At 49.5% G+C, this 25,125-nt stretch overlaps 2 protein-coding genes across 4 annotated transcripts in view; one reads left to right on the top strand and one right to left on the bottom strand.

The window, feature by feature from the left end:
• Nucleotides 1-1,649: 1,649 nt before the first annotated feature.
• Nucleotides 1,650-23,394, bottom strand: LRRC75B (leucine rich repeat containing 75B). The gene is made up of 4 exons (XM_075110010.1): nt 22,983-23,394; nt 18,235-18,363; nt 14,982-15,094; nt 1,650-3,524 (listed from the first exon to the last, which is right to left on the bottom strand). The coding sequence occupies exons 1-4, from the start codon at nt 23,223-23,225 to the stop codon at nt 3,002-3,004; spliced, it is 1,008 nt and encodes a 335-aa protein (XP_074966111.1). The 5' UTR covers nt 23,226-23,394; the 3' UTR covers nt 1,650-3,001.
• Nucleotides 6,424-25,125, top strand: part of GGT1 (gamma-glutamyltransferase 1) — a 67,269-nt gene continuing 48,567 nt past the window's right edge. The window contains exons 1-2 of one of the 3 annotated variants that reach the window (XM_075110006.1): nt 6,424-6,645; nt 20,897-20,960. The gene's annotated coding sequence lies outside the window, so the exon portion shown is untranslated. Of the gene's footprint in view, nt 6,664-6,924; nt 7,061-20,896; nt 20,961-25,125 lie in introns of those variants that run through there. The other 2 variants (XM_075110004.1, XM_075110005.1) reach the window with 2 other exon arrangements.

The following is a 25,125-nucleotide window of genomic DNA, read 5'->3' as shown; positions in this document are numbered from 1 at the left end:
TTTATTCACAACCAGTTCTCCATGGGGAGGTTTCTATGGCAAAGTAACCAAGAGCGAATGGAGGAATAAACACAGATCCCACAGCTGCTCAGCTGAACCAGTCTGTTTCAAGCCATGCTTTATCTCCAGCTCCTGGAGCTGCCAACTGGCAGCCAGGCATCACCAGTGATTAGCACAGAATTCCCTTGCAAGGGGCTGAATGTCTCATCTCCATTCGGCTCATTAGCACAGCTCAGACCAAACCCACAACTTTCAGCAGGGCTAGAAACAGGCTGCACAGAGCCTCCCTGGGGCTGGGCCAGGGACACCACAGGGAAGAGCTGCATCAGTGGTGGGCTGTACGCTGGAGGTCTTGCCTCATTTTGAGGGGGTGCCACTGTTATGGAAAAGCTGTGAAGATGCCTTGGTGCAGAGCCTTACAGAGACAGTGCTCAGAGTCAAAAAGCACCCCTGCTCCCTCTTTCTAGACATACCACTGACTCACCAGGCGGCTCCAGGCCTTCGTTTAAATGCTTCGTGCTTCAGTTTTCTTCTTGGCACAAAGTGCTGCTCTGCTTAGACTGTAGGAGTTTAAGCAGATCTTGCTGACATTTGAAATGCTTTTCATTTTGCTGAAAGGTATTTTGGAAGGAAAAGAAGAAAAAGAAGGAATTAATACCATCTCTTCCACAGCAGGGGAGGAAACATACCACACAGAGAAGGGAAAAATGAGTTCTGGGAAAAGAGGCAGGTGGTGACCTCTGGAAGCAGCACAGCCCTTCTCCCAGGAAAGGGAAAAGCCACTTGAGCAGCTCTGTTTTGCCTTTTGCAAAACAATCTCATGCTCCCCAATTATAGTCTTTGCCACAGAAATTACTCCACTTCTGCAGATTCACTGTAAGGGCTAACAAGTGGGTTTGGGAGACAGCTGGGCAGGGGAGCACGTGCCCCCTTCCCACCTTGGGTTGTGCTGGGGCCTCCCTACATCTGCACTCACTGTTCCCCCTCTTCCTGGCCAAGCATCATATTATGGCTATCTCAGGGCCCTTTCTCTTCCACTTCCGCTGGGAAGGGGCGGCTAGCACCTGGCCATAGCTATATTTGCTTTACCTTGTATGTTCTGCTCTTTTTGGTCAGCAGTACAAAGACTTTACAACATCTCTGTTTGTAAGTTAACAACATGAAGGTTACAAGGTCCTGTTCCAGTGACCGGGGTGCGAACAGGACTGGGTCCAGCATTTGCACTGTCAGCAACAATCAGCACAGTGTCTCTAAACCCAGCTTTCTTCCTCAGAGAACTGGATTTATCTGGGGCTTTTGGTGGTTGATCAGAGACACCGATACCTTCCAGTAGCCTCACATTCTTGGTCCAACAGGGATAAATCACTTGATAAATATCACCAAGTTGGTTCTTGCAACATCTTGTAAAATCAGCAAGAAGCATGAAAGGTGTATCTATTTCATGTGGATTTATGTGGCTTAGTATATGAGTTGCTTGTACATGTTGAGACTCCCAGAGAGGATCAGCAGAGGAAGGCAAAGTTACCATTGTTAATTTAGAAGGGCCAGGACTTGTATGGGTTTTTACATATGCCTGATTTCTTTAACTCTTTCAAAAACATATCTGCTCTCTGAATTCCTGTGGGGACAGATAATTGAGAAGACTTGACTTACCAGCTAAAGTCGGATCAGTTTATTTGTATCAGCGCCTTGCAACACGAAGGGCAGCAGCCTACCACAAATCAACCTTCATGTTTCACTGTCCTTAAGGGAATTAATCACTCTCACCAATGTGAATGGTACTTGCTAATCCTCTCCCCCACTGCTCAGGCACTGCATGAGGACTCCTGGTTTGTATTCTTGTAGCGTCTGGGCTGCTGGCTCAATTTATGAACAACCCAGGTACTCAGACTCCATAGTGCTTCACCCTCATGTCCAAGAGAACTGTTTATTATGTTTACATAGAGCATGAGCAATGTGGAAAACACTAGAAATATTGCATCAGTGGTTTGGTTTTTGGACAGCACTGGAAATGGTGATGCAGCTGCTCATGTCATGTCTGTATTATGAGGTATGCAATACGCCATGAGGAGCCAAAGCTTTGCGCTTTAGTTTGGGAAGTGCCCACCTCTGGCATGTTCACTGCTTGCTCCTCTAGTGCCACAGTTACGCACTCAGCTGTCTGCTTTTCCTCGATTTCACTTGGACCTTGTAATTTCAGTACAAAAGCACAGTTTTTGCAACCAATCCTGCTAATCCACAAGACTGCTCTCCCTCCCTCTCCTCCCATCCCATCCCAACTCATCCCATCCCCCATGTCCCACCAACACATACCTCCTTCCCCTCCCTCTCACCCCGGTCACACAGCAAATATCCTGATGCTGCAGTTCCAAGCCATGTGTCCGCCCCAGCCTATGCAATCCAATGGTTTCTGACCAAGTCCCTTTGTTCAGACGTTAATGCAAAACACACAATAGGAAAAAAACAAAACAAAAGGAGCCAGACACAAGAGGGAGACACACTGCCGGGCTCCAGCTCTGGCCTCTGAGCCCTTCAACTAAGCTCCACAACAGCTAGACTCTTGGGGTACCTCCTTTCACACTCAAGGCTGCAGGTCCCAAGGTTTCCAAGGTGCATAGGAAAAGGAAGAAAGGAAGTAAACTACAAGCCTGTTTCTGTTTTAGCTTCCCCCCCATCCCTTTCCCTCAACCCAATGGCTGCTGGAGGATATTCTTGACTCCGACAGGTCTTTTCCCGTCTTCCAGTGAGACCCTGCCTGGGGACCAGGTTCACTGTAAGTCACTGGTTCCTCTCTGGAACATGGGCAATGGGTTTGGCAGTGAGGGGAGGGAGCGGAGCACGTTGTGGGGGGACAACAGGCTTTTGTCTCACAGCAAGTGGGGGGGAGATGTCAGGGAAGGTGAGAGAAGGAAGCTGGTAAAGCTGGCCCTCTGCTTGCTGTTTGTACTCAAGACTTCTCCCTGGGGCGGCTTCAGTGTGCCAGTGCCAGCCTGTTGTCCAGTCACCTCTCGCAGCCCTGCTGAGAGAAAGCATGTGGCGGGGTGCTTCCTGGTGCTTCGTCCTCTGGCTGGCTGCCCTCATGCCCGGTGGAGATCTCTGAGTCGCAGTCGAGCGCCTCATAGATGGTAGGCAGTGTGGTCTGCTGGCTGAGGCGCTTGCGCAGGCCCACGAGCAATGGCTGCGGCATGGAGGAGACATCCACATTGTTGCCGAGGTCAACCCAGGCCAGGCAAGGGAACTTGTTCATGTCCTTCATGGTGTCAGTCAGCTCCTTCATGGTCGCCCGCGTCAGTCGGTTGCCATTGAGGGAAAGGTGAGTGAGCTTGGGCAGTGCCCAGAGGAAGGGCAGCAGCAGGCGCACCATGTCATCATTCAGCTCGGTGAAGCTCAGGTCCACAGATGTGAGGTTGTCCCCGTTGTTCTGCAGGTAGTAGGCCATGCGGTGGACATCCCGCATGGTCAGGGGGATCCCTGACAAATCCATGGAGTCCTGGCTCACCTTCTTCTGCAGGCTGGTCTTCAGGCTAATGATGGAAAGGGGGAGAGAGAGATCATTAAGGGTACCACTCCCATTCATCTCTCACCAAAGTGACAGATCAACTGGAACAGGGAAGAACTCATTAAGAACATGGGCTAGAACGTTAAGCAAAGGGTTAATGGAGCTCATTTGGGAAACAACACAAGGTTTGCACCAGGCCTCCAGGCAGACTCTGTCCTAGGATTTTCCTGTATATTGTCAGTACTTACACATAAACTTTGCCAAAACTGGCTAAACATAGGATGTTACAGTGTCTTCCACTAGCACATTTCAAAGTGTTTGTATGTGCATGTACAGACACTCATGCACAGAAAGCAAAAATAACCAAGGCAAGCAAACTTTCCAAGCACACTGGTTTGGACTGTGTGTGGGCTGTTTGTGTGCCACCCCTCCAGGTGACTACAAAGGTCTGTTACAAACAGACTGTGCTGCATGGCTACTGCAGATGACAGCAGTGTTAAAAGGCTGAAAAATGGATATCTTATCAGGAAAACAAGCCATAGGAAAACTGCACTCCAAGAGTGTATTTACTGTATATCCCTTTAAAAGCCTTCCCAAGCAGCACTTAGTCAGTAAGCAGCACCAGTGGCTGCTTATTTGGGTCTCTGTGGTCAGCAGATCATCTGGGATCTGCTGCAGCTGTGAGGAGGCGGAGAGGGCATAAGGGTGCTAAAAGAAATCTAGAGAGATGGTTTCAGGCATTTCTTTTGCTGTCTACCTGGCAAGTGGAGTGACGAGGAGGTGGGCAAGTTGTACAGCAGGCAAGGCTGTGCTATGGGGTTGTTGGGTATGCAAAGGGAGTGGGATGTGGAGTTTTAGGATGGGCTGTGGTTTTGTGAGAGTGCTGTGAGAAGTGGGAGCTGTGGGGCTGTAGGAGCTGGTGGGGATACATTGCAAGGTTGAGTAGAAATATATGTTGGTGTAACATATGAGAGCCTAGTCCCTTAGTGTAAATGATATTAGTCTTGCTGTCCTTTCAGACATATCTAGCTTTAAGGATATGGGAGCTCTAGTAGGACCACCACTAGTGTCATTAATCATGTGGTCAGTGGGTCTGTAAGTGCCTTGTTGAGCCTGGGAGGAGCAGGGTGGGTTAAGAATTAACCACCAATTTGAAGGTGCCCACTCTTCCTATCTGGCTCTCTGTAGTATCCTGCACACCTGTGGCACAGCCTGTCCCTGAGAGCAGCGGGTACATGGGGATGTGCAATTTCCTTGGAGGAGGCGGCAGCACCGCAGGAGCGCCTGTGGCAGGTGAGAATGTCCCTATGAGCCTTAGTGTCGCCAGGCCCTTCTGCAGTTGTGAAGAGGGTGTAATGCTGTCTCTGTAGCTTCATTTTACATGTGCAGTTTGTGGCATCCTGGAAATTTCAGTCCTTAATAATCTCCTATGAGCATGTGGTAATACAAGTGAATGAATGTGCATCAGTGCAGGCAGCAGCCATTCATGGACACATTCAACATTGGCAAACCTGTAGCTGTGCTTACTTGTCGGAGCGTGAGGTTGAAAGACCTCGTGGCCTGCCCTGTCAATTCTTAAGCCCACAAATTCATGCTCTGCGTTTAGCAGCATTCTGTTGAGGCTACTTCTATGGGTCCTTGTGCTTCCTGTGAGGATTCACTGTGTAAGACTGAGGTAGCATCTGCAAGCATGCATTTGAGCTAATGAGCTCTCATGGTAGAGAGGTAAAAAGAGTGTGGAATAACTTACTTTCAGACCTAAAGGTTTAAAAGAGCTTTATGTATTATTTACTAAATGTTTACACTTTACAGGATCCAGACTACTCCTCAGTGGATCACAGGAGGGGCAAGGGGAGCAGTGCTTGTCTGTACTGTCAAATAGCAGAAACTGATGTATTGGTGAATTATAATGGTCTGAAAGAATACAAGTGAGTTCTCCAAAGGGCCTTCACTGGAAGATTCTCTCCTATATCAGGGCCCCGGAGACAGGATTGTGAAGAATTAGTCACAACCACATTGCCTGTAGCAGTGATGCGTTTCTCTCAGCTGCTGCAATAGTAGTAGGAGCTGTGAACTGTGTATGCTGCACTCTGGATGGCACTGGGCGAGCCTCCCTTTTCCTGGTAATCAAGGAATGTTTGCTATCAGCCCAGGCTGCCTAGGCACTGTATTTCTTCAACTCTGCTGGAAAAACAATGTGTGCCTCTTTTTTTTGGTATAGTTTGACACAAACAACAGGCAGTGGTGTAGCAGAACTTACCACAAAAGAGGATTCACCTTGTAAAAAATCTGTCAGGGACTAGCCTCACAGCTGGGAGAGTCCAAGGCATCCCCTGGCATGTTATCCCTTTAGCTGTGCTATATGTTTTATATGGAGTACTTGTTCTAGCAAAACGAAGCATCAAGTGCACAGTGGAGGTGTGCATCCATATTGCTCACACTAAGAGGGGAGAAATGAATCTTGAGTATAAACCTGACTGAACAGGGGAAATAGTCCCCTAAATCTGGTAGGGGCTGGTACAAGAGATGAGACAGAAGCCTTCTTTGGCCTGTACTGGTTTAGAGTAAGACTTTTTTGGGGCATGTGGGGGAATACAGGGTAAACAAGCACAGAAGCAAGCTTATAATTAATTCAGTGCATGTTTTGTGCAAACACAGCCTGTGACTCCTGGAAATTATCTTCCCCAGTGCTGTCAACCCATGGCAAATCTGGGTGGGGTGTAGAAAGGCGACATAAATATAGGGATGCCCCCCCGCCCCAAGCCGCATCTGAGTTTGTGCAAAGTCTCCTCTGACCTTCCTATTGTAAAGCTAGAAGGACCAAGCCTTAGAGCTCCCAGTCTGCGATGGGAGCCAGGCTGGAGTGGGGCCCACTGGAGGGCACATCTGAGCTGGCACCGCTCCCCCTGCCGGGCCTCAGCATTCAGGTGCCGCTTTTCCTGCTGCGTTTGCAACAGCAGCTTTCTTAATTGGGGGCAAGTTTGAACGGCTCTTGGGGTCCCCTTTTGAGTGGCTTGGCTCTGAGTGCAGACAGCGAGGAGTGAGAGGAAACGTCAGAAGGCCAAAAGCAACGTGCTTGTCTGCCTTTGCCCGTGAAGCCTCCCCTCCTGCTGACTGCTGTGCGGGGACTGCAGCAATAAGTCACGGTTTGTGCTCTGACCAGAGTAGGTACCTTCTGCTGCTCTTCCCAACAACAAGCCAATACCCCAGGGAGGCCTTAATCGAGCAGGCAAATTATCTTGCTGTAACTGATTCTCCAGACTGGACTGCTCCTGGCTGAATGTGCTTAAACCCTCCGGCCTCCTGTCCTGTGCCAGGGCCCTCCCTCCCTCCTTTGCTGCCTTGTTTTTCTTTCCTTTCCTGTGTTTTTTGCTGCTTCCTTTTGCCCTCATTGCTGTACCTGCCAGGGTGGCTCTGGGCCTCCTGCCTCAAAACTGTGGGTTCCTTCTTAAACAAGTTCTTCTCTTGCCTGTAAAAATGCTTCTTGTAGGGATGTGTCTGTAGAAGCCTTGTGCTGGTGGATGTAGCCCCTAATGCCGCAGCCAGGCCCTCGGCTTTCTGGTAAGTGCTGAAGCATGAGACTTGATGCGCCATGCATGCTTTGAGTCCTGGCAGCTCTCCTCCTTGCCTCCTTGGTGTTCCTGTGCAGCTCCAAGAGGTGCAGCTAAACAGCATCTCTGGGGCAGGGCACAGAATAGCTGACCACTCCTCCTTCTCCATTGCTTTGTTATCCCCTGTCAGAAAAGCGACAGGGAGACGTGGGTGGAAGCTTTACTCTGAATTATCTGACACTTGGTGTTTTTTTTGAGCTCTGCTAAACTCTGTTTCTTCTGGGGTGGGGCACGATACACAGGACCCCAGGCTCTTAGACACTTGTACAACAGCTAAGAAAATGCCAGGTTTATTTCCAGGGAAATGGGTCATCTATTATGGCCTAATTTCTACAAGTAAAATAGGCTTAAAGATTGCTTCAGCTGCAGAAGCTTTTTTTTTTTTTTCCTTTGTGTGAGACAAAACAGCTACTTGGTGACATGGCTCTTGATGCCCATGGGACTTGTGGGCAGAGGACTGCAAAGCACCGGAGGCTGGATTAGCCTAATGCTACAGCAACTGGTGCTGTGTGCAGATTTATAATTGTGGGGATTTGTGTCTAACAAGGATCTGGACCCTGGGTGCAGGAAAGCAGACTGTTTCTATTATCTGCAGCAAGCTTAGAGAGGAAACAAACCCCCCACTCCCTTAGGTGCTGGAGAAATGGCTGCAAATGAGAAATCCTGTGAAACATTGAGCAAGAAGCAAGGGCAATCAGCAGCTGGTCTCCTACTGCCTGCCTGGAGCTAGATGCAGCGTCCAGCGAGGAATGGTGCCTGCCTACCCCCCGTGTACAAGGGATCAGTGCCCTGCTTGCAACCCTAGTCTGGCCTTCCTGAGGGAATGAGAGCTCTTCTATGTATGTCGCCTTCCTTCTCATGTGAAACAAGTCATTCCTTGCATCGTTCCAAACTCCCTCCCTGTGATCTGGCCTTTCTCCCACTTATCCCTTCCCCAGGTGCCAACTCAGCTCTTCAGTGGGTGTTAGCCAGCAGTCCCCAGGGTGCACCATGAGCCTGGCCATGTGAGATCCACCCAGGATCAGTTCAGGCAGCATAGTGGTCTGAGGAACTTGCAGGTGTTGGAAGAAGGATCTTTCTCAATCAGAAATGCAGGCAGGAAAGGGATGAAACCATGTTGTGACTCCCTTGGTTTTTTTCTGGGACAAGAGTCCTCTTGCCACATAAGGCCCAGTCACTGTTCTTGCCTCCTGGGAACCCAGCTAACGAAAGCAAATTCAAAGCTGTCTTGAGATGAGCCGAAACAATTGAGAGGGAGCTGAAACCAAGTGAGAGAGAGCACCAAAACAATTATTTGCTAATTGTTTGCCTCCAAGGCCTGTCCCAAGGGACCTAACCCTTAGGCACTCTCCAGGTCCTTCTTTGAGTCCAGAAAGCTGAGGGCTCAGCACATTTTTTTCTGTTGTTTTTTTTTTTTTTATTAGCACTGAATCCTTTCAACTTCTTTCTCATCAGCTGATTTCTTTGGCTGCTGGGAAGGGATGTAATGACTCCTGATTGTTGCTCTGGTGGGACTTGCAGTAGCCACAGCAGTGCCTCACCTCTCGTTAGCTTTGTGGGGTTTGGAGGAGCTTGTTCAGCCTGAGAATGTTCAGGTTCCTGGAGTCCCAGCCTCATTTCCTTGTCTCCGTGCTATGGAGAGAGGCTGGGAGGAGATATGAGCCAGATAAGATTTCAGTAAAGAAGCATGCCTGCTAGTCCCTACCTGTCTCTTTGAGGAACTACCAGCTTTATCCCCCTCCCCCCTCCTATTTTTATATTTAATTTGCCTCCAAATGTAAAATTTTCTGCTGCCAGAGTGTCCCATCACTGTGTGTCCCTTCCTACATTAACAGGCACTGCCAGGAGTGGCTAATTAGTAATGAGTCGGGTATCTCCTGGTTGCTCTTCCTTGCATAGAACCTAGTGACAGGCATGTCTGGATGGCTTCTGTTCTCTGAGCAGTGATTTAGAGGATGGACTCTGGGCTTTTTAATTGCCTACTTGGCATAATCTGTGTGCTCTGCTTCCCTGTGGTACAGGGTGCTTGCTGTGCAGGGCTGGCTTTAGCTGCCTCTAGTGAGACATGAAAGAGAATCCTCAGAATCACTGACCTAGACTAACTCAGCCTGAGCTGTACTGAGGCTGGGCCCAGCACCTCTGCAAAGATGTAGGCAGTGCGCAAACAGGCCTCTTCCATGAGAAGTCCCTCAGTTGCATCTCCATCCTTGTACCCGAGTTTATTTGATCAACTGTGGGGAGATCCCTCACCATGTGAGAAGGCAGTGCAAAGGTGGCCTTTCTTCTACCCTCCTCCCTCTGCAACTGGAGTAGGATGTGGATAACTGTAGGTGATGATGCGGCTAAGCGCCTCTCCTCCTGGCTCCACTGTCACCTTCACTCTGTCCTTGAAGGTGTGTTCAAGAGAGCTGTGAGCCCGTGGCCTTCCTCCTGCTGCCACTTGATCCATTCAAGACCTCTGGTTGTTTCATCTCATTATTTAGGTCTGTCCTAGCAAAGCAAGGAATAATGCTACCTTCCTCACTGTAAATGTCATGTATCAGCCTATGTTCTTGTCAGATCTTCAACTGGGTAAGAGTTAAAGGTACAAGCTCTAAGCTGATTCCTTTTAACTACCATCTGCCACCCAGCTGCTATTATTTTAGTCATTGCCTCTATCAAAGTGTCCTGCTTCTCCTGCCTGCCTTAGACTTTTTCCTTCTGATCTGCCACAAGGCAGTGTCAAGCTGCTGGATGACCCATTCTGCCACCTCCAACAACCTTTGCAGATGCACCTGCCTCTCAATGCTGCTGGGAACCCTGATCGCGGGTAGTGTTTGGGTGTCTCTGCCCTGTAAGATGAGGGGAGGGGACGTTCCTGCCTCCCTCCACATTTTAATCACCAGGTCATGTCTGGTCAGCTGACATCTCTGCAAGCAGCAGCTTCTCAAAAACATTGTGTGGGGCCGTTTCTGTACTCCCATATGACTATTGCCACGTGACTTTAGTTAACTGACTGGCATTCTCTAACTTAGCTTCCTACCTCTAAAGCAGGAATGATGGTGCCTATTTACCCTGTTGCATAAGGGTGACATGAAGCTCTAGTTACTATTCACCTCATGCCATGCGAAGGCTAGGACCTACCTAATCTGCCAACACTGTCATGTGCAGCCCTGAGTGATGTTTTTTGGGTGGAACAAAAAAGCCAACCAAACAATCCCCCCTTGAAAAACTAACCAAACAAAAACAAACAACCCACAAAGATCCAAAGCCTTTGAGAGCTGTTTCCTTGAGTCTTCTAGACACAAGTGCTTTCATTCCATTTTAAAAGGGCATCTAATCCTGCAATGTCTCAGCAATGCACATCAGTGTCTGAGAAACAGAGAAATGAACCCAGAAAGCATCTCTGTTCTCCACCCAGCTTTGGATTAGCCAAGATGTTTCAAAATAAAATTCACTCAGATGAGCAAAGTAAAATTGTGGTGAGACTTGTGAAAAGGAAAGCCTAGATGCATAGTTTGGGAGTTAACTCCATGCACACAGCTGCCTTTGCCGTTCTGGAACAAGTCACTGAAAAATCTGGGATTTTTTCTGTGCCAGGAACATCCTGCTTGTAAAGATCACTTTGTGTTTTGTGGATTCAAGATTAATCCTTTGGACTCGAGAAGGAAGTAATTATACTGACGTAGCCAGCTCTGGGGACAATGCAAGTGGAAGATGCATAAGGTTCCCTGACATGGCTTTGCCAAGAGAGCTCAGCTGTAATTCACGGCTTCTTGACTGCAATACTAGGCTGTGATCTAGCTCTCCAGACAAATGCTACCTTCCCCTGGTACCCTTCTCCCCCTCCCCTCTGAATTGCAGTCCAGTATGGCTTTGCACTCAAAAGGTAATAAGTTCCTTGGATTGCAGGGATGCAGATGGTGGAACGATCATTTATCTAGATGATAGACTTAGATTCTAAGTCTATATTAGGGATAGACACTAGAACATGTAGTTCTGCAGTGCTGATTTAAGGAATTCTGAAGACTTCTGAAAACAAGAATTAATAACATCCAAAAATTCTGCATCTGTCAAAATACCACAGAATTGGTGTTAATAGTCTAAGAAGCCTATGTCTGTGGAGAAGAGCATTTCTTAATCCATTACTCTTTACACTATAAATATCAATTTAATGAGAAAGCAAACCTGGAGTTATGCAATACTCCAGGACATATTCTGGTCATTAAGTGTGAGTGATCTATATAACTGTAAAATAGTGCTAATACTGAATTCCCATTAGAATATAAGGGACTGACAATTGTGCAGTGAAGTCATGCTGGTCCCTATTGTGGAAATATCCTCCAGCATTTGAGTTTTTAATTTTATAACCTCCAGTAAATCCCCCAAGAGCTCGACTTCCCCATTTGATCAGGCAGCCAACTGAAGCAGGGTCAGCCACAAGGTGGGGTGCAGGCTGTTAGCTGACCTGAGACAGGATTTTGCAGGAAAGAATTGAACCCTTTAAGAGCAGCAAACCTGTCCAAGCCTCACCTGGGCAGCTGAAATGTACAATGAAGGGTTAGCAGTGTCTGAGGCAGACAGACACTGTCAAGAGCCCATGGCCTCCCAGCATTGCTTTTGACAGTTTAATTAAGCGGAGACAGCAGACACAGCACAGGCTGGATCTCTCCTCCTTGCTTCAGATGCTGTTGCACTGAGTCTGCTGTGCTGCAATAAGCTTTTTCCTTCCATGTTTTTGTATGGACTTTACTTCTGGCTTGGGGTATTCAGCTGATAATAGCATGTGGCCTGACTTCTCCCCCAGACTCAGGGTCAGGTGCCATATATAGTCACTTCTGTCGGTAGCTCTTCAGAGGAATGGCTAAACAGGATAAACAGCAGTCCACTGTGTCCTGTGCAAGGCACATAGCACCTTCGCAGCTGTTGTAGCCCTGGGTTGAATACATCAGTGTTTAAGGTGGTAGTGGAAGCAGGTGGGACCTCTGGCTTTAGTGGGGAGCTGGTTTGCAGTTAAGGAGGTCTAGAGGAACATATCTGTGCATATCCAGAGGCTCTCACGTTTGTGAATATTTAGCATCTTGTTTGTCTCTATAGCATAAGGCTATTCCTGCTTGGTGGAAGTATGGTTGGTTCTATTAAAAACCAACTAAGAGTTTACAGGCCCAGATGTACTGGGATTGCTATGTATCGAAACAGGAGTGCTTGAAGAAATGTATCTTAGCCTTTCTGCTTTACGAGTTCATAAAGGCTCAGGTTTGTACTAGCTGGATGCTTTGGATCCCACTGAGAGTAGATGGAGATGTAACTACAGTTTGTTTTGGATGTGCTGGTTTGCTCTTTGGTGGTGGGGAGGAACACCTGATGAGTGATCCAGCTCCAGTACTGCAGATCCTTTCCACCTCCCATATCACATCTCCATAACAGCCCAAATGTAATTAAAACCTGGCAGATGCTCTGAGCTCTCTGTATAGCTGGGCTTGTTAATTATCTCCTGCATCCATCTGACATGCTGCCAGAAAGCAGAAATCGCATTTCAGAAGAGAACAAGGGGGTCCTGCATCAGCTCTGTGGAAGCCAAAGCCCAGGACGCTGCAAAAGCGAGAGGAGAACTGAGTTCCTGAATGTATTCTCCTCACACTGATTCCTCCCTGCTGTCCCAAATCCCCACTAGATTTTAGAAATGCCTTCAAAGTATTGCTGTTACACCCATGCTTTTTGCGGGCCTTTGAAGGCAGGAAGGCTGCAATACAAGGGCATGGATTCAGAGACTACAGTAAAATATTCCCACTAGCAGACAAAAGTGTAGACTTCAGATCAGGTAAAAACAGCCTGGCTGGACAAAATTAGGCCCTGATATCTCAAAATGAAACAGCTATTTATTGCCTTCCCGCTACCGGCAACATCCATTTTCTTGCAGTGCCCTCGGATGCCAACTCTGCAAGCTGCCTTTTGCTGCAAACTGCAAACCGGTTCCTCTCCAGTTTTAAAAGAGGAAGCTCTGCTGTTTCATATTTAGTCAAAATTTTGTGCCTTATGTAACACTGTGCAGATGGGCCTGGCAGCCAGGCAGGGTCACACATTTTAGCCCTATATTTCCCTCCATTGCACATTGCCTTGCTCCCCTCTCCCTGTTTGTGCTCCCATGCTCTGTACCTGGCCAGCACTTTGGGCCTGACCCCCCTGTGTGCAATCTGGGCTCATGGGGCCTCGTGCTCTTCCTCTGGCCACAGGTCTGCTCTCCATGACGTTAGTAAGTGATGAGTTAGCAGCAGTGATGAGTTTCTTCTGCTCTCTCCAGGCTGTGCAGCCAGAGGGAACACCTCCAGTTTGACTCTCCAACTGGAGAAGAGGCTTGTTCTGTCTCAGAACAGGAGTGTGGGGGCAGAGGGTTGAGTTAGGTAGCAGCAGGGAGGGATTTCTCACTTAGAAAACCAGAATGAGGCTGGCTTTCAGTAAAAGGGAGCTTGGAAAGGAATGGAGGCAGCCACCTTCTCTAGAGCTCTCCCTGTTTCCAGCACCTCCTAGCTTTAAGCCTCTCTTCCCTATCTTGGGAGGGGATAAGGATGAGGTCAGACCTGCTCTCTGCATCTCCAGTGCTCTGCAGGGTCCCATAGGGAAAAGGCCATCTGAGTGGGTCTGGAAAAGGACTTGCTCAGCTCTGGTCCCTTGGACTTTTTCTGTGCTGTGGTTCCCACCTGCAAACTGGCACAAACCACCCTGCCCTGTGGGGTGCTGGGGATGAGAGCACTGAAAGTCACAGGGGGCTCAGATTCAGTGGCAAAGTGGGGCTACAGCTTTGAGAGGCAGATGGCCTGAAAATCATGGTATTAGGGATTTTATTCCTTAAGACGTACTGGGGATCTGCCCTGGAGTCAGAACGAAAGGCACAATGGAAATGTCAAATCCCATGGGGGGTTTTAAGTTGCTGGCACAGGCATCAAAGACTCTGAAAGTCTCAGGAAAGCCCAAGGACGTTCTCAGAGTGCTGCTAATTTTGCATTTCTTTTTACCCAATCCTGCATTTATTCCTGTGAAGCTAATGGGACTGACATAAGCTCCTTTTTTCTTAGTCGCTTCTCTGTTTTTTCTTCAGAATGGGTGATCTGTGTCTCAGGGACAGGATTTGCTTGAAGAAAACAAGAAGGGGTGGATTTAGAAGAAGTAGGGATTGCTCTTCATCTGATTAGAAAGGCAGCAAGTGTCAAGGAGAGAGCAAGTGTGGGTGTCTGAATATGTAGTAGAAAGCAGTTGCCATCCAGTAGCTGTCTTTGGCCAATGTGCCTTGACTTGGGTTCCCTGTGTGTAAGACTCTCCATCGTCTCCAGCCCTGGCAGAGAAGTGGGAGGTAAGTAAGGTTGGCCAGCTCTCTGCCAGCCACCCCAATGTGGTTGCTACTGAATGGGGTGATCAGCAGCCCTTCATAATGGGAGACCTCCCCTGCAGGCAGGGAAGTTACACTGGGATAGACAAGGACAGAGTGGGATGCAGAGCTGGGGTCCGGCTTAGCTCAGCATGTGGGTGCATGTATCTGGAAGGCTGCCAGCTTTAGCAATGCTCCGAGGGCCAAATGCCCTGTGAGCCCTGCTCGGAGGGTTGTCTGTACTGTGCAACCATTGTTTCAGTGGGACTGATTTCAGTGCACCTGGGAGAGGTTGAGGAATGGTAAGACTACATAAAAAGGAGTAAACAGCAAACCAGATTGAGAGAGGGGCGTTGGCACTGACCCTATGCTGTTTGGCTGAGGTTTTCTAAGAGACTGAGCAGAGCCTCAGAGCCCTTCTCTGAGAAGGGCAGTAGTGGCAGACTGGGATGGTGCTTGGCTGCAGCACAGCTGCTCCTGGCAGATTCTGCTCTGTGCTCATCCACACTGTCCCTGCCAGGTTGCTTACCACACTTGGGACTTCCTCCGGGGCATACCGTGCCGGTGCCATTTTGAGTGGGGAGTTAGGTGGTAAATCAGCTGCCTGCAGATCCTGTCCGAGGATTTCCAGGGGTCATATTCCTGAAAGCAAAGGGACAGCTTAGCCTCTGCATGTACCACAGCAGAACAGGCGGCAAGGGGGAGGACAGAGGAAGATGGGAAAGAAACAGAGGTGGTAGTGGAGCAGGGAAATATAGGGGAGGAAAAGAGGATGAAAGAGGAATGGTGAAAAGGCCTGAGATACCTCTGTGCCACACACCATCTCCTCCTGGGGTGGAGGAGGAGGAGTAGGAGCTCTGTACTGCCAGGAAGGACCCCAGCTCTGCTAGCATGTTCCTGCCCAGAGTGGGGCTACAATTTCACACCCTAGCAAGGAGCAAGTGGATCTCAGAAGAGGGGGGGTATCAGGGGTGCTTGACAATGTGAGAAGGGCTCTGTGCAGGGACCCGCTACACCCTTTTCAAAAGATCTCTGCTTTCAAAAAAGCCCAATGCAGTGACATCATGGGTGCCTCAACTCCTCACTGCTGTACCCTCAGCAGCACCCATCTGCAGCCGGGCAGACAAGCAGCCAACTCATTGTGTTACAGGACTATGCTAAATTTCTATCAATTACCTTGTTGCTGTGCCTCCCAAACTCTAACTGCATACTGGCTTTGGACTGACCATCTATTCCCCTCATGTGGACAGGTCAGCAGTTGGCACCTGTGCCCCATTCCCCAGATGCTTCTTGCTGGGAGAGACGTGCCCTGGGACATCCCTGCTCCTCCTGCAGCAGTACCCTGACTCTGTTCCCTCCCACGCTGCAGCTGGGAGATCCCAGGACAGGGAACCAATGAGTTCCCCATATTCCATCTTACTTCCTTGCAGCCCATTCTGCTCCTGGAGGTTTGAGTTCAGGAGCTTCCCAATGCCAGCAGTTCCCTCCAGCCCCTGCAGTAACTCATCAGGAAAAGATGGCACCAAGATGGTGGCTACTTCGCTGGGTTTATTTTTGCACGTGTTGTCTATTGCCATGACTTTGAACAGCACCTCTCTTCCTCTGGTGAAGTAGAATGGCAAATGGCAGCTGTTGAAGGCTGGGATTACTGCCCCCTCTAGCATATTTTCCAAATGCTGAGACACCTGCATTCCCATTCCTCAGCCCTCTAGCTGTGGTGCAACATGTGTATTTTGGAATTTGATAGGTAAACATACAGTAAAGTTGTCAGGGCATATGCTAACTGCTTGCAATAAAGGGTAAATTAAAGTGCTGTACTGTGATCCAACAGCTGCACTGTGACTTTCCTAAGCTGTCACTGATTCAGCTGAACTCCCCAGGGATGCGCTGCCAGCACGTGGCCATTCTGCTGTGCCAAGTGGAGAGGGATCCCAGCCTCTGCTCAGCTGAACACCTGCTGATCCTTGTCCTAGCTCCCCTGGGAACCCCACAGGGACTGACCTGTGCCATTGGGTAGGTGCCTTGTTCTGGGCTACTACTGTACTGGTAAGGCTGCATCTGGGACCCTGCTGTCACCTACAACAGCAGACCTTTCCAAGGGGGTGCACATGCATAGCAGGCTTCAGTGCAGAAGCTGGCACAATGCTCCGCAAGCGTTTGTTGGCTGACAGCTAAGAATTACCCTCCTGTTCCTTCCCCTGTCCTCACTGATTTAATTTCCACTGACAAACTGGGAATTGCACTCAGCCTGCTCTCCTGTAATGCAGTTACACCCACCAGATGCTCAGCCAGGGCTGAAGAGGGGACATGGTCTGATGATGATTGTGCTGGGATGGATGCTGGTCCTGCAGGGTGCTGAGTGTCTCCAATGCCTTAATTAAACTCCTGTTGGCTTTGAGGGGCAGCTCAGGTGCTCAACATCTTCCTTAGGAATGGGGAAAACACTATCTATATAATGGTATGTGTGTCAGTGCAGAAAAGCATGTGCATCTATAAGACATGAAAATAGAGGGGGGGCAGGTATATGCAGGTATACAAAGACTGTAGTGTGCTTTCTGCTAGGCATGTGGGTACTGGAGTAGGGTAATGTCCCCTCATGCCACCTCTGCACAGCATGAGGTTGGAGATGGTCTGGTAGAACAGCTGGAGATGAGGTCAAGTGAAGTATGGTTAAGAGGTACTGCTGCTGCAACCCACCCTCTTCCTTTTTAGAAGCTTGTAATATTTGCACAAAAATTACACTTGATTTTTGAGGTTGCATTGCAGCCTGATGATGAAACTTCGGGTAAATGTAGTTTGGATATTGAGACGTGACTGGTTAATTACTATCAGAGAGCCTCAGGAGATGGCAGAACAAGGTTAGAAATGCCACTAAAATCTACACCAGGCATTCAGTGTATTCCCTAGGGTGCCACTGTTTGCTCTGAGCTGGGTGTACTTAATATCTTTCTTTGAATAAAGAAATTCACTCTGTTGCTCTCCTTGTAAAGCAAACACGACACTTGCCAAGCTTGATGAGCAAATGGATGTATTACAAATCCAACTGTTTGTGATGGCAAAGGGTAACACAAATGGATGCTGATGTTGCAGTGGGACTGTGGTATCTGTGGTGTTTGTCTGCACTCAGCGTTGCCTTCCTTTGTCTCTGCTCTCCCTATGCTCTGAAGGAAAGTGTGGAGCAGTGCAGAGATACCGTGCACATAACATCTGCTTCTTGAACCCTGAGTTGCAATATATTCCTTCAGCATCATTCTTTACGTGGAGATCTGGGAGGTTATAGGGGGATATAGTGCTGGGTTAGGGCAGTTATGTATGGCAAAGGGCCTGGGAAGACAGAGGTTCTTGTCCTCCTCCTGCAGAGACACCAGCCTGGGCAGAGGTGCAGAGATCTCTGTTCCCCTCTGCAGACCCATAAGCACCCCATAAGCTAGCTGCTTTGAACCTCTGTGATGCACCAGTGAATATGGCACCACCGAATATGGCACCACCATCCACCCCATATATTTTTATCTGGCCTGTACCCTATCATCAAGTTTTATTGGCACAAAAAGTAAATTCCTGATTTCTGTGTGTATAACCACCCCCTCCTTCAGTTGCATTCATGTTTTTAACTGATTTCTACAGAAAAATGCACAACAGTCTATATGCTGCCACTCCAAGGGCATACACTGGCTGGTTCTGAAGGATTGCAGAGCACCAGGCAGAACCAGCCACCCCATTAGGGCGCTCTCTGCATCAGTGCGAAGTTGTAAAACGTCCACTGAGCTGAGGGAAGGGCTCACCTTTTTAGGACACTGCAGATCTCTAGCAAGGCTCATCAGCAAGTCATGGGAGATGGGATCCACCAAGTTGAGGAAAGTTGCATTTTTGTAGAGCACTTCATTGAGGAATGTTCCTTCCAGTCCTAGGTCCTACAAGAAAAACAGAGATATGGGCTCCCTTGGAGCTATAACCATGAGTTGTTTTGAAACAAGAAAGTAAATCCCATGAGGTGCCAGCTGGTTGCTTAGTAGATGAAACTATCCAACAAAGGTGAAGCAGCTGTGTCTGACCCAGCATTACTGTGATGGGGAACGTGGACAGCCAGAGAGCTGAATGAGATGCAGTGTTAAGCTGAGCTAATCATCTTAGGGACTGACCGCCTTGTTTCTACTTACCACAGGAAGGTGAGAGTGGTATCATTTCCAGGCTGGCTGAAGCCCAGAGAGAATTAGCTCCAGAGAAACTTACAGTTTTGTCAGCTTCTCTGTCAACCTGCTGAAGAAGCCAAGAAGGAAGGCTGGCTCTAAACCTGCTGCTCCAATCTTAGCTTTTCTGGAAGAATCAAACCTTTCTCAGGTATTTAGATACTGCCTTCCACACTGGTGGTCGCTGGCTGACCCATCAGTTTGAGTTTAGCTGTGCTTTGGACTTCTCAGGAAATGCTACGCATTGGCAGTATTGTCTTTTGGGTGTAGTGGTAAATTTATAGGTAGCTCTACACAACAGTCCTGGGGAGTCCTCTTCCTATCTTCCACAGGGTGAGCTAGGGGAATATCTGGTCCATGCAACTTACCTGCATGGACCAGGGTATGGGGCACCTTTGGACATGCTGGAAGAAACCTCAGCATCCTTGGGAACAGAAAGCCTCCCCAGGGGCCAGATGGGTGACACTGCAAAGAACTAAGCTGTTTCTTGCTAAGAGGAAAGGTAATTTCTAATATATGACATAGTTATCACAGTCAGGTGATACCACACAGCTGGGGGGGTGGGGAGCATCTGGGAAAGAGATCACATACATGAAAATACCCTGAGTGCAGAAAAAAATATACCCCAGGAGTAGAAATGTGGAACAATAAAGCTCCCTAATAGGAACAGTGCTGGGTTTGATTCAGTTGACAAGGAGGGCTCAGTTGAGGGAGGAAACAAGTCCTATGCCAATTCTGTATGCTGCTGCCAAAAGAAATGAATAAGCAAATGGGTGCCCCATATGTTTGCACTGCTCTGCTGAATGTGTGCTTCAGGCACCTCCCAGTGAAAGATGCACTGAGAGCTCAAAAAAAAAAAAAGGGGGGGGGGGTAGACACATGTATCACCATCAGGGAAGGAGCCATAGGTGGCAGAGGTGTCGGATCTTAACCCTAAGCAGCAATCAAAGCCAGTGCTGTATCCATTCTCTCCTGCTCTGGATATGCTTGGATTGAGCAGAGAGCACAATATCAAAGAGACCCCAGATACAGATCTGGTGGAGAAAGGGAGAATAAACCAAATGCTTCACAGCCCCGTCACTGTGTGTACACAGATGACACCCATAAGCTACCAAGGAAGCCAAGCAGTGGATCAGTCCTGAAGGACAGCCACAGCTGGATGTGAGCCAGGAGCATACCAAGGCATCATGCCAATGTCTCCCTTAACAGTAAGGCTTCAGGGAAATGGAGCCTCCTACGCCAAGTGTAATAGGCACAGATGAAGAAAGCTGCTGAGAGGTTGGCATGGCTGGGCATGCAGCAGTGGATGTCAGAGCAGTAATTAAACTCCCCCAATTGGAGCTACACCATTAAGATGAATCTGCAGACCCACTACAAATCCTGCCTGCGAGGGTTTTATAAATAATATAGCTGTAAATATCCACTTCATGTTGATAGTCCATAAATTCTTAGCTCAGGGGTATTTTCTGGTTCATCTCACTTGTTTCCCTCCCCCTCTCTCATACTTCCTGGCAAATTTTGTACCACCTAAAGGGTGACTGCAGACAACGGAACATTATACGTCTTGCCAGTTCAGTTGACCTAGTGCTGTTATCTTAAAAATTACCCTTGGCCGTTGTCTCAGCACAGGGAAAGCAGATTGTACTAGACCTTTTGCTGGTGTAAGTCTGATGTCTCCCCTGGCTTCAGCTGAGCGATGCCCACTTAAACCAGCAGGAAAGCTGGTATGTCTTGCAGGTGGGTGTTTCTGAGACTGATAAGATGATGTGCAATGGAGCTGTCTGAGTGTTCCTGTACGATGCAAGTGTACATGAGTGTACACCTGTGGTTTGCAGTTGTTCTCTGTACAGTCTTCTAAAATGCTAGTATCTTGCATATCTGTTAGCAGCTTGGCTTCTGGCTTCTTGCTTGCTTTACTTAATTGCACCTCCCAACATTCTAGAAGCACTCCACAGCTCTTTGGGATCTGCAGATCACAGGTCAAAAAACACTGGCAGGTACAATTACATCCTGCAGGGTACATCTGTGGGGCTGGACAAGGTCTGTGTCTGCTGGGAGCAGCAGACTGCCTTGCAGCAGGAGCCCATGTCCTCCGGTCCGGCTGAGCATGTCTGCTCATTTAGGGAGGCTGCGATACTGGTCTCACCGTTGCTCTGTTGTCTCTGGGGTGCTTGCACCCTGGCTCAAGGCATAGTGATGAGGTATGATGTTAAATATTCTGTCCACTAGAGTGAAAAAGGTATCTCTGTTTTTACAGGTAACAAACAGACCCTCACTGGGACACATTAATCTGTGACTCCTGAGCGCGTGTTACTGCCAAGGTAAGCCAGTTTGTGTAAGGAAGGACATGCTGGGGACCAAGCTAAGGGCTGAATTTAGTTGAGGGAGGGAAATTTGTAAATGAGAAAAAAGGATGATGATAGTACTCTTTGAAGCTGACATTGGACATGTGGGGGGGACTGGTTCTGATTACATGACCCTAGCCTGGCTGACAGCTGCGTTTAGGCATTGAAGGGTGCAATACGTGTTGGCAGTGTAGCCCTCTGTCTCTGAAATCTCTGAGCACACAACTAACTCTTTGGTGTGGTGTTGGATGGGTTCCCATCTTACTTGGTGGAGGAAGGCTGTGTTGTGACTACAGGATGCAGTCCCAACTGCTCTGTCATAAGCAGATGAACAGAGGGTCACCGTTTTGACACAGGCAGGCAGAGATGGGGACCAGGAATAACAAGGGGAACCGGAAGAACAGTGGACAAAACATGAGTGTTCAGGACATGGTAATTCCCAGTGCAGATGGAGGGAAGCCAACTGCTTAACTGATCCTGAAAGGAGCTGGCAGGCTGCATTGAAAGAAGGACTTAGAAACAACCCTCCATTCCAGATGGCCCTGTGACTTAGCATTCAAGCCCTGGCTGTTCACAGCTGAACCTTCTGGAGATCTCCAAGGTCTGTGGGGGTTTTCAGTGCCTCAGTCTCAACAGAGGCGGTGAGCACTATAGAAAATGACACTCTAGTTCTGGCCTCTGGCATACCCTACGGAAGTCTGTTCATGTTACATTGCCACGTTCGTGAACGGAGTGGTTGCCTCTCTTCACAAGCTTCTTGTAATAGTGCCTTTCCAAAACTGCCTTTGAAATCTGATTCAACCCTTGTCTGCCGTACCAGTGCACACATACAGGCATTCTGCTGAGGGTTCATCTATCTATATGTGTGGCAAGAAGAGTGTCTGTGGTGCTGGTAACAATCCTTGTGTGAACACTAAGGCAGCGGATGGGAAAAGAGATGTAATTTTCGTCCTGTAAGTTCTTATTAATGAGCGTGCAACTTGTTAGTAGCCTGGGGCACTGATGGCCACTGTTGGATGTGTTGTAAAACCCAGGATGTTCAGAGCAGAGAGCAGGGCTGTTAACACAGCTCCCTGCAGCTGGTAGGGTGGCTGTAACAAGCATCCCAGCAAGCCAGTCCCTGCTCCAGCATACTCACACTAAAGGTTACTTGCCACTATGGCAAGAAACTCAGTATGTTCCCAAGATGAAGTAGGCCATTATCTAATGAAGTAGCATAAGCAGCTAAGAACTGATGGTGTTTTATGTCAAAATCAGAGGGAGGATTTGTCCCCAGCACTACTGATTGCAGAGTTGCCTGCAGTTTGGGGGAGCTGAGTTTGCCTGGAAAGTGATGGAGGGGTTGGCTCTGTTCCAGCAGCAGGGCTCTACCCTCAGCATCAGTTAGGCACCACACTGTCAGGACTCTGGCTTTGCTGTTCCTGAATGGTGGCAGACAGAAGCAAGCTCCCACTGATACACTGACCCCTTTACCTCTCCTCTCAGCCTAGGCAGTACCAGAGATCCTCTTTAAAACCATTTTGGGTGGTCCCAAAGGCAGACCTTGGTCAGCCTGGCTAGGCAGGTGGATGGGGATGCAGCAGTAGTGGGATGGCAGTGGCTTTTCTCTGGGGTGCATCGCTCTTGAGCACACCCAGGGCTGGCACGGAGGGGTGTGGATAGGGGCAGCTGCGGCTTGGACACCCCTTTTCCTGCCTGTAGCACAAGTCCTCCTCCCTGCCCCCGGGCAGCCGGCCGAGGGGACACGGGGAGGTGGCGGGGAGCTAGGGTGGGTGTCGCCTCCCCGCAGCCGCTCCTGCCGCGGCCGGCGGGGACCGAGTGGGGCTCCCGAAGCGCCGGGGCACGGAGCGCTGAACAGCGGCACAAAGAGCCGCCCCGCCGAGGAGGTGGGCTGCAAACCCTGGCTCCCAGCCCTGCACGGCGGCGCGGGGGGCTGCAGACCCCGGCCCCGCCCGCAGCCCTTTGTTGCGGCCCCGCTCGCCCGTCCGCAGCACTTACCTTCCGAAGCAGCCTGAGGATGTGTACGGCGTGCTCCCGCTTGCGCTCCCGGAGCGTGGCCTGGATCTCCCGCAGCCACCCCACCCGCCGCACGTAGGGCGCCGGCGAGGCTTTCCGCAGCACCCCGGGCAGCTTCTGCGGGTGGAGGAAGAGGGAGGAGAGGTGGAAGTCGCCCCGGCCGGCGCAAGGCTCCTCGGCGCTCTCCTCCTCCAGGCTGCTCTGCCGGCTTATCCGGGAGCCCATGGCCGCGATGCTGCCGCGCTCGGACCGGGCAGGCTCCGGGCTCCGGGCCGGGAGAGGCGCCGAGGAAGGCGGGGGACCCGGCCGGCCCCGCCCCGGCTCCCCGGGCTCCCGGAGGAGCGACGCCCCAGCGGGGTGTTCTTTGCTCGGGTCCCAGTGCCGCGCAGCCCCCGCCCCCGGAGGCGCCTCCTCCGGGTTCGCTCTGCCGGGAGGTGCTTGCCGGAGAAGACCGAGAGACAAGCGGATCCCGCTCCTTGCATCCAAGCGTTTTGGGGAGCCTTTTTTTTTTTTCCTCCGGGCAAACTCTTTGAACGCTGCAAAAGGTTGTCAAAATTAACAGCGGTTCAAAACACGCCATCTGGCTGGGACCGCTTCTGTGGGCTGTGTTTTCTATCAGTTTGGACCCAGAGGAGGTGTTTACAAATCTCGAAAGTGGTGGGAATTTTTGCCCTCCACCCATCATCTGCAACTGATAGTACAATGCTCGTTGCATTCCTTACTGGCTGTGGGTAGAAGTGGTTTCCTCATATGCATCCCTCCCTCCCCCAGCAGTGCACAACAAGTTTAGCACATGCTTCTCCTCAAACAGCATTGCTGCCATCCAACAGGATGGTAAAGAACAAAGCCTGGATCCCATTTCCAGCCACTGAGATTTTGCAGGCAGCTGAGTCATGCTCCCAGTATAATCAGTGGCTCAGCTTGACCTTCCACCTTCTGGAGCTGGGGCCATGGGCTCACATCTGTTCACATCTATCACCACACAGAGACCGGGGCCCATGACAGGCTGCAAGTCCTGCACACAGAGCTGGAGTGTCTGGCAGCTTTAATGTGAGGGCACACAGCTATAGGCATGGCCTGCGGTTCCCACTGCCCTGTGGGAGACAAGTATCATCCGATGCACCTGAAGAAGAATCTGTTCTTGTGACCATTGGGTCCTCACTTTGGGGGAATGGGGATGGCCATGGCTCTTTGCTGTACGGAGCCAGCAAGGTTCCCTTTCATTCTCTGTATTCCTCAGAGCTGTGAATGGTGTTGGAGATGTGGATGCTCTGCATCATTGCAGGCTCTTTCAAATATTCTATGGGTGAGCTGAGTTTAACTTGAAGAGACAGGGTCAAAATGGGACAGACAAAATGGGTAGCCTGGCCAATGCATCAATTTTGTCACAGTGTTTACATGGGTCTCTGACCATGACAGGCCAAATTCTGATGGCTCTTCTCAGAGTTTTCCTCAATGTTTGATCAAAGAAAAGCCCTGACTGTCCATCTCCCTCTTATTTCCCTCCCTGCTCTAGCTAAGCACCTGCAAGAGACAAATTAACATCAACAGATCCTGAGATATTGCTGAGCCTGACTCAGGCTAATCCCATTTGGAGGGAGTAGGTGCTGAGTAAGGACTTTGGGATCTGGTTGAAGAGCTTTGAGAGGAGCTGGCTCAAGAGAAAATCACTTGTATGGGGTGCATTATGGCTGCAGGAGTGTCACTGAGAGCAAAGGGAAGGACAAAAGCTGTCTGGCTGGAGCCATGGGTAGAGGTGGCAATGAAAGATTGCACAGTGGCCTTTCCCCACTGTCTGGCAACTGAACAGGCTGCCTTAGATCTGGGCTTCTGTCTGCTCTGTTCTGTGAGTGCTGCTGAAAGGCGAAGCAGCAACAGTGGGGTTTGTAACCAAAGGATCAGTTTAATAGCAGAATGGCTTTATATGGCTGAGTTGTCTCACACCTTATCTGCAAGAGTCAGGAGAGGGAAACATAATTTGTAGTTTACAGTTACGTGGGGATAATACCATGTGTATTGTTCGGAGGTGGTGGGAGAACTAGGGCAAGCAAATGCCTCAGAGGACGGCAGTGTTACCAGGATACCTTTTCCTCTGCATGTGACTTGAAAATATCCTGCCACAGAT

This window comes from Phalacrocorax aristotelis, chromosome 15, assembly GCF_949628215.1.
Source record: "Phalacrocorax aristotelis chromosome 15, bGulAri2.1, whole genome shotgun sequence".
Taxonomy (NCBI): Eukaryota; Metazoa; Chordata; class Aves; order Suliformes; family Phalacrocoracidae; genus Phalacrocorax; species Phalacrocorax aristotelis.
This window is presented reverse-complemented; position numbering and strand designations above follow the sequence as displayed.